The 11,713-nt window shown below is 41.5% G+C and overlaps 3 protein-coding genes across 3 annotated transcripts; 1 reads left to right on the top strand and 2 right to left on the bottom strand.

Moving 5' to 3' along the window:
- The first annotated feature begins 16 nt into the window (after positions 1 to 16).
- mettl26 (methyltransferase like 26) lies at positions 17 to 2,064 on the top strand. The gene is made up of 6 exons (XM_014010225.1): positions 17 to 329; positions 577 to 739; positions 1,289 to 1,348; positions 1,422 to 1,489; positions 1,690 to 1,768; positions 1,849 to 2,064. Exons 1-6 carry the CDS (start codon positions 136 to 138, stop codon positions 1,903 to 1,905), a joined length of 621 nt encoding a protein of 206 aa, XP_013865679.1. The 5' UTR covers positions 17 to 135; the 3' UTR covers positions 1,906 to 2,064.
- Positions 2,065 to 2,148: 84 nt separating this feature from the next.
- On the bottom strand, positions 2,149 to 6,790 carry wfikkn1 (WAP, follistatin/kazal, immunoglobulin, kunitz and netrin domain containing 1). Its single transcript, XM_014010218.1, has 2 exons — positions 5,546 to 6,790; positions 2,149 to 4,121 (listed from the first exon to the last, which is right to left on the bottom strand). Exons 1-2 carry the CDS (start codon positions 5,801 to 5,803, stop codon positions 2,604 to 2,606), a joined length of 1,776 nt encoding a protein of 591 aa, XP_013865672.1. The 5' UTR covers positions 5,804 to 6,790; the 3' UTR covers positions 2,149 to 2,603.
- A 73-nt stretch (positions 6,791 to 6,863) lies between these two features.
- On the bottom strand, positions 6,864 to 11,663 carry LOC106518806 (ras-related protein Rab-40C; the record flags this gene model as incomplete). The annotated part of the gene is given in 6 exon segments (XM_014010224.1): positions 6,864 to 8,819; positions 9,096 to 9,318; positions 9,520 to 9,597; positions 10,565 to 10,625; positions 10,703 to 10,763; positions 10,849 to 11,663. Coding segments are annotated over 6 exon segments (879 nt in total). The 3' UTR covers positions 6,864 to 8,517.
- Between the last annotated feature and the right edge of the window lie 50 nt (positions 11,664 to 11,713).

The following is an 11,713-nucleotide window of genomic DNA, read 5'->3' as shown; positions in this document are numbered from 1 at the left end:
GCGGAAGTCGACACATATCTACTAAAAAACAAAACATTCGTGTTTGTTGTAGCGTTCTGACTTTAGCCGAGGCAGCTGGAGTGGTTACAGAGATTATTCCGCGCAAGTCGACAATTATACCAGGGTCTTGGCACGATGCTGAGCGCCGCCGCGGCAGAGAGGAACAAGGACCCCATCCTGGCGGTTCTCCGGGACTGCGTGAACCCCGGCAGACCCCTGCAGGCTCTGGAGGTCTCCTCCGGTACCGGACAGCACGTCGTTCACTTCGCACAAGCTTTGCGGAACATAACCTGGCAACCCTCCGAGTATGACCGCCAGTCTCTTACCAGGTAAACAAGCTAACCTTTGTTCATATAAAGTTAGGTCAAAAAAAGCTTGGCCTTAACTTTGGTATAAATGCAATTATTTGTTTATTTATTCATCCATCCATCCATGCATGTATGTATGTATGTATGTATGTATGTATGTATGTATGTATGTATGTATGTATGTAAACGTGTGTGTTGCTGGTCACGTGCTCTTTGTTTTATTGAGCCTGAGGGGGGGAAAAAAACAGTCTTTTGTTTCCATTCTCAGTATAGAAGCGTACAGAGCTCACTACAAGCTAAACAACGTGCAGCCTGCCATCCACCTGGATGCTTCTCAGCCTCATCAGTACTGGGGAGGGATTCAGCCAGAGAGCCTGGACCTGGTGCTCAACATCAACATGATCCATATTTCTCCTATGGCTTGTACAGAGGTACAAATAAGTTAAACATTACATGTAAATGTTACTGTACATATCATCTAATTAAAGRTTAAAGGCTTTGTTAGAACATGGTTTAAGGTCTGATTCTAAACCCTGTTAAACRTGAGTCTATGAATAAAACATAGGGACCTTTTACAATTATTTGCAAATAATGAGGTGAATTSTGAATTTGATAACCAGCAAATGTCTTTCACCTCTCCAGTTAAACCATCTCTGTAATGAATAAATGTTGGCGTAGAAAAAAAAAAGCCTACACATACTAAGTGTTCTGCTGAAATGCTATTGAAAGGGACTATTTTTAAATGTATCAGAGCCCTTGTTGCTCATTTTCTTTCTCTGTTATTTGAAARAAAAATCTGCTGAGAAAACTTGAGAGTGTATTTACACTGCTTCTCCTCTCAAGACTGTCAGAAGCTTTGTAGAATATWCTTTTAAATTTATAAAAGAGGAACAGATTTTTTTTTTGTTAATCACTCAGTTCATGTAACATGATTCCATCCTAAAGTTGTAGCTGTATTTTTATTTATTTATTTTCTCAAGGGTTTAATCAAAGGGGCTGCAGCGCTGTTGAAGCCGCAGGGTCTTCTTTTGACATATGGGGTGAGTTAAAAAYATTTTGTGCTGTTATCAACATAAAATGCAGTTATAACCACTATATGACTTATTCTTTCAGCCGTATGCAGTGAATGGTCAGATCACCCCTCAGAGTAATGTTGACTTTGACTACAGTTTACGGCAGAGGTAAGACACTGTTTTGACTCCTAAAGTTGGGAGGTGGGGTCTGATGTTCAAAAGAAACTAGGTGGTGGTGTTTTGTTACACAATAACTGCTTAATGTTTGCTTTTAAAGCTTAGTGAGGTACAGAACACATGCAAAGAAAATATGTTCAAGTCTTTAGTTAGCTAAATAATACAGGAAGTGAAACAATTTTATTTTGCAGGAACCCAGAGTGGGGACTCAAGGATATTTCTTTTATCAGCTCCTTAGCCCAAAAACATGGTTTATTCCTTGAAAAAATAGTAAGTATTCAGCTCATATGATAACCCATATTTTCTTTTAAAACAGATTTAAATGTTGATTTTTTTTTTATCTTTTTTAGGTGGAAATGCCAGCGAACAACAAATGCTTATTGTTCAGGAAGGAGAGTTTGGTGTGAGGTATCCTGATGTTACGTCTCTGCATGAACTCCCATTTTGGAGCAGRAGGATCAAAATGCCTTAAATGAAACTTTAGGCACAGATATGTGACTCAATCTTTTTAAATCGCAAATGGATCAAGTTACATCTATTATTAAACCCACACTGATTAAAATTCATTTAACCTGAATTGTTATTCTCTAAGACAGTTTTTTCTGAATTGTACAGCTGAGTTAAAGGCTCACAAACATCTACTTCGTGTGTACTTTATTGAAACAATGTTTTATTTTATTTTAGATATTTTTATGTCAGTAAATCAACAGAAGTGCTTTCAAAGGGTCATTACAAAATTATACAATACATAAAACATAAATATTTGTTTCAGACACCAATATCTATTAAAAAAACAATAAAATAAACTACAGATTATAAACTGCAGGTGCCTGTTTTAAGTATCACAAGAAAAAAATGTAACATGATCAACTTGTTTATCTGTTATCTTATTTTCCATAATGCATACAGTAAAAAAACATGGATATTTAAAGTTAGTAAAATATTTTCAACAGTGGTTATAAATGAGTTAACACATCTGGGATGTAATAAAACTTAAGCATGAATGAATACATATAAATAATCTCAGAACTTTATTAAAATGCTGTTTTTAAGAATGCATCTCTTAATGTTTAACATCTGCTTCTTTGTGCCAGTTTGGAGACTTTTATGATGCCTCACACGACTTTTTATTTATAGCTTCACGTAGSTTTTTGAGCCTGCGTTCAGTTATGGCTTTGACGTAGCTGTCTGACTGGATGAAGGCCATACCATCCTGCACCATTCCCATCACCAACAGGGGGTTTTCCTCTATGGTGATGTTAGGGCAGGGACAGCTCCAGTCAATCTTGGTGATGGTCACCTCCAGGTGTTTGGTACTGAAGAAAGTCAGGCCCATCTTTTCGTCCCTCAGGACTTCTTCCAAGCTAAAGCGAGCCAAGCCAGAGTCCAGATCCTCAACAAGCTCCGTCAGCCGGCCGACGATGGCGAAGTCGCTGCGGCACAAGCTGGGCATCATTTTCCCCCTCATCCGACAAGTCCTGCATGGTCTTCGTTTGGGCTGGGGACAGTTTGCCTCGCACTCCTTTTTAGTGTGGAAGTTGTTGTCATTCCCTTGGCATCCACCGTAAACGAAGGCCTGGCACTGCTTCATTAAGGAGTTCCAGGCCCAACGTGCCTCCCAGGTTTTGCAGGGACCCTGAACTGCTGGCAGGGAGCAGATCCCCATCCCTTCTCTCTGGCAGGATGCTTTGCACTCTTCGTACGTCTCAAAACGGTTGCGACTGTCRTCACAGCCGCCGTTGTTGTAGGTCATGCAGGAGCCTAGCTTGCTATCGTAAAACCAGTCAACGTGGCGATCTCCGCTGCAGACTCTCAGGTCGACTTCAGCCAGGCAGTCCGCGGGGGAAAACGGGCGCCCCATGGGCATCTCGGGATCTTCGGAGAAGTCATCCTCTGCTCTGCGAATGACGGACAAGGGATAGTCCGCACGAAGGACTCCCGCAGAATTCCTTGCGATGCACGTGTATATGCCTGTATCCCACACCTGGGCGTTATAAACAACTAGCTGTCCGATGTTGGTTATAACCACGTTGCCGTACATCTGGTCAGGCTTCATGACTAGTCGTTCACGCCGATCACTTTGTTTCTCCCATGTGACGTCGGGTCTGGGGATGCCGATGACATCACAGTGGAAGTTGACAGTGCCTCCAACATAGATGGATTGGTGGTGGGGGTTGGAGTACAGCGTGGGGGGCATGGGATCCTCCTGAGATGATGTCGGGGTGGGATTAGCTGTTGTGTCCTGAGGAACTGGACTTGTATGGGGACCGGCGAGGTAGAAGCGGCACGGGATCACAGTTAGAATCACACCCCGGATGCAGGCTTCTGCATCCATGTAGCACCGGTTGAAGTAAGTGAGACCATCTGATGCACAGGTGAAGTTTGGCTCTTTCTCACAGCGGTCCTGGCACTTGCAGACAAGTTGTCCATCCCAGATGTCACAGGAGGCTCCCTGCTGGCTGCAGATGAAGCCCTCACAGGTCGCTTTAGAGGCGGGGTCCTCTTCTCCGGTCCCTCCGCCCTTCCCATCCGGCTGAGCAGGGGTCCCATCGGAGAAACGGGCGGCAACGCAGCTGCTGAGGCCACACACGTTAGTGCAGCATTTCTCGAAATCAGCACAGTCCTGAACGTAAAGGGAGATTAAAAAATCAGTTTAATACAAGTAAAGAAAACAAAATAATCAAAGTTTAGAAGCTGAAGGGGTGTTTCATGCTCTGAACAGGGGGTTCTAGTCCTGTTCAGAAGCAAGAGTACCCAGGAAGAGAACATGGGAACGCCACCCAGAAAGACCGGGAGCTGACTCTGCATCCTTCAGGCAGGATGGCATCCCTTCTGCTGGCAAATGCTCATGCATTTAAGATTAAAAACAAATGGGTCATAATTATCATGGTTTAACACAAGGTCTTTGATAAATGACACAACTTGGGGGGAAAAAAAAGGTCAAAAGTTAAAGTTGATAGCCCAACAAAAGTTTAGGAAAATCTGTGTTTGAAAGCTGAGCTCTGATTTTATCGCCCTGTTTGAGCCTTAATATTTATTCTTGATAGTTGACTTGCTCGTTTCTCCAGAGCCCGTAAGGGGACATGGGGGAAAAACAGATCCTGACTTACTTTTGCAAGATTTTTTGCAAAGTTTCTCGGGATCCTGAGAAACTTTTGCAGGATCCTAAGAAATATTTGCAGGATTCTGCAAAAGTAAGTCAGGATCCTTTTATTTATTTTTTCCCCCATGTCCCCTTACGGGCTCCGTATGTTTCTCTTTTTTTTTTTTTTTTTTTAGTTCAGGTTTCTTTAAGTACAAATACTTTGCTACTGTACTTAAGTAGAATTTTTGGTTATCTGCACTCTACTTGAGTACTTATTTTTCAGCCTACGTTTTCTACTCTTTACATTTTTACACAATTAACCTATCTGTACTTTTAGCAATTTTAAAAAAAAATTTATATGACATTATAGTCATTTTGGCCTTTTGAAAAATGTTACTTTGAGGGGGTCACCTCCCAATAAATGTCATTTTGTAAAATCGAACCACTTTTTTTACTCAATACTTTTACTTTTTGTCTGAAATCTACTTTTGATAGTTAAGTAGGCCTACAAAAAATATCAGATACATTAAAACCTTTACTCAAGTAATATTCTTTGAGGGGACTAACTTTTACCAAAGTAATTTTATGGTAATGTACTTGTACTTTTACATAAGTTATACTTTTAATACTTTATACAACACTGGCAGAGTCACTTCAACATCTCCAAGCCTGAGGTTTTAAGAGGATTCAGATGATTTTTTTTTGTTTACACTGAGTGTGGACCTGCATTTTAGAATTACATTCAATATATCTAGAAAACTGCAATAAATAAATAAGTAATATGTTTGAACTGGTTGCACTAAAGCTTTGTCCCACCTTAAATCACCATGAAGGCCTACTGCACTAACATTAAAGATCTCTTTTTATTACATAAATAAATCATCTGCTGTAGCCATCTTCTGCATCTGGAAGCATCAAAACTTGGTTCTGGCTGTTCGTGGTTTCAGAACAGGTGATCTCACCTCATCCACGCTGCATTCCCTCTCGCAGGTGCTCTGCGCATCGACCCAAAGGTTCGAGTTGAGCTTGTTGGGGCAGAACCCTTCGTGTTCCACTCTGGATCCTGCCACAGTGGCGCACAAAGAAAACYCCAGACAGTCGCAGATCAGGAGCATCAGGAAACACGCGTGTGTCCATCCTGTCAGCGGCTTGTTGGGGCAGATCGCGCTGTGCCAAACTGAGTGTTTATCTTCCAAAAAACGCAGAGGGATTTCACACATTGTTGTTTTGAAAGAGGCGCAAATCGAGTAATTCCATCCCTCTTTCGGGTCCGCGGAAGAAGTAGAAAAAAAACACGTCCGAAGTTGAAATCGTTGTTTTTGCTCAGCTGGGAAATAAAGTTATTCTAACGCTTTAATGCGCAGTTGATATCCCGGTGGTCATTCACCTTCAGGAGCAGCGGGAGAAGCAAACGGCCGCACAATGAGAGGGAGAGAAGGAACAGCAGCTTGTGAATGGAGGTGGGAAAGGGCAGCCCCCTCTGACCGCCCCCCACGCTCGACCACTGTCTTGAAACTTTTATGAAGCGACACCATGAGTTGCACAACTGGACAAACATTGTAAAAACATCAAAAGCCGCGTGAACGAGCGTGCGCCCGGAGACGCACAAAGGGAGCAGTGCGTAATGTTCATCCAGGCGTCTTAGGTGCTGTTTGATTGCTCTAAAATATATATTTTCTGTTGTTATTTAAAGTTTTCATGCAGTCCAGGTAGTCGCACAGGCTTATATTTCCTGCAAAGACTCAGCAARCCAGCAGGAAAGGTGCCCGAGGCGCAGGACGCGAAGCGTAAAAAGAGCCCAAAAAAAAAAAMCACGAGGCGTGTCTCGTCATGTCTCCAGAAACGTGTAGTTTGCGCCCTTCGTGTCTAGACAAGGGGTCAGTTTCCCCAGCGGTCAGGTGGGAAAAACGGAAAGCAGCACTATTTTCCACATTGTTTGAACTCGTATTAATGCTGGCAGGRCTCAGGAAGGCGAGGAGAAGCAGCTCCCCCCTCTACATCCTTTCAATGGCAGTGACCCCCTGCAACCTTCCCGTGACTTCTGACCGCCTCGCATTCATGCGCCGCAGCCAGTTATCCAAAAACTGGCCAATAACGAAGGAGCAGCTAATCAATTCACCCCCCACACCCGTCCACACACACTGCTCTCACACCTCCCACGGGTTTTAATGCACTTAAGTACCAGCAGCTCAGAACTGCACAAAAGGAAGAGGGAAAAATCCTCCCACAGAGCCCCTGATTTATGTGAGAATATAAATAAACATTCAATACACAGAAAGATATAGTTTACCCTTTATTTGAATGGTTTTCAAAAGGAGACAATGTTTATGTTGTAACCTTTTTTTTTTCTTGACACACAGCTCTGATGGCAACAATCACTATTAAAAGTTTCCATTTAGTGCTTTAAATGTTCCGGTGGTCTTTGTTCAGGTCTCAAAAAGAAAAGCATGCAGAATCTCACCACCCTGGATGCCCTTGTTACACACTAAAAGACAATGAAAATGCAGAGCGTTTGTCAGCGGGGAGGGAAAATTATTTATGTCACTCACTTCTTTTGAAAATATAATTAGTTTGGATTAACGATGAGTCATGCCAACGTGTTTACCCTGTTTAAGTTTGGTCACGTGACTCAAAACTTTCACCTYTAATGAGAAATGCATTCACTGTACTTAGAACACCACTCGAGTAAATGCTTTCTAACTGTCCCATTCTGGATAACCTTTGATTCWTACTATGCAATAAGTAGCTTAAACATTATTGTTCTGATATGCTCATTGCGTGCTTCTTGAATTGTATCTCAAATACGTCTTCCACAATAAACAAACCACTGTTTAACCTTTTACTATTCAACATGTGTATGAATGCAGGAAAACAAGCTGAGCAGCAGAACAAGCACCGACAATGAATTGCATCTACCGGTATGTACCCTGAAGCTCTCCGACTCACAATCCCACCACATGGCTGCAGAAAATAAGCTGTTGAATACTGTTTTACATTCATAAATACATAGCATGTACATAAAATATCTCAAAATCCCGCGGATTTACAAATTCATAACAAGACCGTATGAATTTAAAGGTAAAAACGCTGAAAAAAAAAGACCGAATGACCTTTACGAGTTTGTACAAAATCTTCTCATCGGYATCAATCGGTCTTGAGATGAAATGTAAGCATGCTGTCGATAGTTAAAATCCAGTTAAAGTAGGTACACCAKAAACAAGATTTAGAGCTTTAAAAGAACAAGTTTGCACAGATGAATGAAACCAGTGGGAACAACAAAATATTCTGATTCACCTATTTTGATCAGAGTAACTTACTTCCAAATTCTTGAGTCTGGAAAGCTCATTTTGCCGGTTTAAAACTTTTGTTTGTTTAAAYGTTACTAAGAGAATCTGAGCTTTGAATAAAAAGTGCAGCAGCACTCTTGAGGTTACAAATGGATTTTTCTATTGTACAAAAAGCCCGTAAGACACACGACATCAAAACGTCTCTCAAAACATTCAGAACAAGCAGAAGCTGCTCCTCCACACAACGATCACCAAACACAACACAGAGACAGTATGTACACTTTTGAGTCCAGCTTTAAATACCACCGAACGATCCTTTTATCACCCCCAAAATAAAAGTCATCTCTGTAGTGTTAACAAGTGATAATCTTTAGTTCACATTAGTTGGCCCCAGGGAACTCTTGTTCATCTTGATCACGGCGAGCCTCTGTAGTAAAGACAACAGCTAAACGAACATCCACAAGATGGCACCAGCAAGCACAAAGAGAACAGAACCCGAGCCACCTGTCGAGTCAGTTCTCCCAAAGATCAGAGGAAGTTCATGTATTCATTTCTGACAGCTGGGAGTTCTCCGTGCTCTTTCTTGGCYTCGTGAGGGAAACATTTTTAATATCGGCACCACGGAGGCAGGGAGTTCCTCCGCTGCATTACGATATCTTGCAGTTCCCCTTGGAGGATGACGACGAGTACTTCGGAGGACTCTGTGGAGGCCTGAAGGACTTGGAGCGTTTGAGACTGCTAGCTTTGCTCCCACCACCGCTGCCCCCAGACGCTGTGCTGTTGGTCACAGAGTAGGAGCGTCCGTGCATCATGACGGCGTTCATGCCGTTGGCCATGGAGAACGACTTGAGGTGTGACTTGATGGCGACGGGGAGCGGCAGTTTGTCGATGAGGTGCACCGGTGTGCAGGAGACGATGGAACGACAGCACAGGTCTTGGAGGCTGAAGACTGGAACGACAACATAAGTATAAAATGAAAGGATAAAGATAATGATGTGCAAGTCTGAGACCAATGCATCATTTTACATTTGTTTAAATCTTTATTTTGTTTATAAAATAAATTTTAAAAATGCTGACAGAACCATTTTAATGTTCTTTAAACAGACAAATATTGGTCTTTTGCAAAACTTTAACTGGTTTAACTCATTTCTCTAACACTGTTTCATTTTCATATGTTCAGAAAAAGAGACATTCCTTAAAAAAATATAAACAAACACAGGCCCACCTCTGTTGGGCCTCCAGAACTTTTCCATCCCGTGTCTCATCAGCACGATGCGCGACAGCTCTGTGAAGGACTCGATGACGTTGAAGTTGCAGAGAGGACTGACTTCAAAAAACGTCATGCTGTTCTTCTCTGCGTACGCCCTGGCCTGCTCTGTTGGGACCTGCCGTTTGAACGCCAGGTGAAGTCGGTTTCCTACCAGGATCCTGGGAACACCTGGGGCATGCTAAGGAAAACAAAACAACTGGGATCACAACCTAATCATTCTTTAAATTACTTTTTTTTAGTTTTCAGTGTGCAAGTTTAGAAAATAACACCATGATGTTGAACTGAGGCTTTAAATGATATATATACATGCATGGTCTGTCCTTCTAAACTGCAAATTTGTCATAATTTCTTGTTGCCAGCAAAAAGTCTAAATGGTTACCTCATCGATTTCTCGAATCCAACGATCAATCCCATCAAATGACCAGCTGTTAGTGATGTCATAGACGAGCAGGATGCCCTGTCAAGAAATAAGTTTGTGTAAGTTTTACCAATCCAAATTTTACTACAACTGAGTACAGGTACTTAGAGGCAAATGTTTGCATTGTTTCTAATCAAATTTAAACAATAGAAATTTTCTAAGCAGTGCTCGACTACAATGAGAGGAAGAACAGGTTCCTGAAAACCTGCGKTTGTGTTCTCACCACGTTTTACCTGATACATTTTAAAGCATCATCAATCAAAACTAACAGAACAGGGATAACTATTCTTTATTATAAATGTGAAYAGCATGAGCTGTTTTGCTTTTAAATATTTTTTAATAACTAAAGAGTAGACTTCAACTATTTGCAACATAACAGACTTTATGTTTGATTCCTGTATAATATACAGCAAGCACAAGAGAAAGTCAACATCTCTGACTCTTAACGGCCACAACAAACACAGACTGAGCATCGACTGAACTCAACTCTCTGTCACAGGTGGTTTTCAGTCATTTAAACTTTAAAAGTCGTGTCGATTAAAGTTTGAACTTTACAAAAAATGACAATGGTTAACAATAAAATTCCACAAATCCCAAAGTAACAGTTTGAAGTTAAACCTARCACTTCTATCAAACATTACACCAGCCACTGAGAAATTTTCCTAAGTTAAAGCACCTTTTTTGAATAATAATTTACAAAAGAAAGACTTACAATAGCTTTAAAAAATACTTAGTGCACAGCCACTGTTTCCTTCACACTGGATAGCGTTGTTAATAATATGGTAAATGTCATCTTCACTATTTACACAACATTCAGGTTCAAACTGAAGCCATATTTATCTCACTGGAGATTGTACACACTAAGGTCAGAGCTCCTAAGGTAAAAACATTGACATCATAGGTTTCAGAGCATGGGTGAAGATTCAGACACATTCTGGAGCTGTAGCATTAAATGAAATAGAGCATTACATTATAAAAGATAAACAAAAWTTGTTTCATGAATTACCTGCGCTCCACGTGAATAGGACCTGAAGATGGTGCAGAATCTGCCTTGTCCTGATGTGTCCCTGTAAAAGACAAATATAATGAGAGACATTGAAACAACAATGCACTGAGTTCAGCCTTTTGTTGACTTATAACTTACCACAGCTCTAATTTAACTCTTCTACCATCCAGCAGAATAGTGGTGGTCTTGTAGTCAATTCCTAAAGAAACAACCCACACAAAGTAAGTTACAGAAAGATGTTTGAAGTTTATAACTCAATCAGGTTAACAAACGGAGCTGCTCACCACTGCTGTAGACGTAAGGAGACTCCACGGATCCGTCCTGCAGACTTTCCAGAATTTCGCCTTTTCCCACATCGCTGTCTCCCACCAGAAGAAATTTCAAGAGATAGTCGTAGCTCTTGACGGGACTGTTTTGAGTTCCCATCATTCCGCGCATTGGAACCGGTTTACACAGAGCTTCTATAGCTCATCAGACACACGCTGTTAAGAGCAGGAGATGATCCAGGTGGGGACAAATCCCAAGAGACCAGACCAGGGAGAGCGAAGTGATCAGCGACCGTCGTTTCACGTTACCCGCTAGCTGTAGCTAACTAGTTAGCTGGTAAACAAACATAAATAATAAGTMCTACCTTTAGTTTTGGTCGCTGCTATCACATATAATATTGATAGTATTCCAATAGACTTAACAGGAACAAATATCGCTTAGTACTTTTTTTAGCAAAAAGGGAAAACGAGTATTCAAAACAACATCGGATGCTAGCTCGCTCGCTAGCTGGGCCAGCTAACCCAAATGTTATTAATGCATTATTTAGCAACTTAGCTGCGCTGCAAAATAGGAATTCAGCCGTCCAATCCTACGAACAACGACACTCTACAAAAGCAAAATACGAATTCCTCTTTAATGCAAGTTAAAAACAACATGCTAATGAAGGACAAAGACACCCTACGAAGTACGAACATGAATGTCTAACCAGTTCTGTGGGAACTTCCTGGTCGCGAGACCGTTCATTGAGTCATATCCGGAAATGGAAAAATGAATTACCAAAACAAAAGAACCGCAGTGAAGTTAGTTTCAAGTTGGATATTCGATATTCGAGCTCCGTGAATCAAGGGTTGTCTCCCTCTTGTCTAAACCGGTGAAAGCGGT

Source organism: Austrofundulus limnaeus, unplaced genomic scaffold, assembly GCF_001266775.1.
Source record: "Austrofundulus limnaeus strain Quisiro unplaced genomic scaffold, Austrofundulus_limnaeus-1.0 Scaffold66, whole genome shotgun sequence".
NCBI classification, from domain to species: domain Eukaryota; kingdom Metazoa; phylum Chordata; class Actinopteri; order Cyprinodontiformes; family Rivulidae; genus Austrofundulus; species Austrofundulus limnaeus.
Note: the sequence above shows the minus strand (reverse complement) of the source record. Positions and strands in the feature narration are given on the sequence as shown.

What these genes read in the sequence shown, in the direction of transcription:
- mettl26 (XM_014010225.1), top strand. Translation starts at nt 136, where the DNA reads ATGCTGAGCGCCGCCGCGGCAGAGAGGAACAAGGACCCCATCCTGGCG. An exon ending in CTCCTATGGCTTGTACAGAG is followed by an intron (nt 740 to 1,288) that starts GTACAAATAAGT and finishes TATTTTCTCAAG; the next exon opens with GGTTTAATCAAAGGGGCTGC. An exon ending in GACTACAGTTTACGGCAGAG is followed by an intron (nt 1,490 to 1,689) that starts GTAAGACACTGT and finishes TTTATTTTGCAG; the next exon opens with GAACCCAGAGTGGGGACTCA.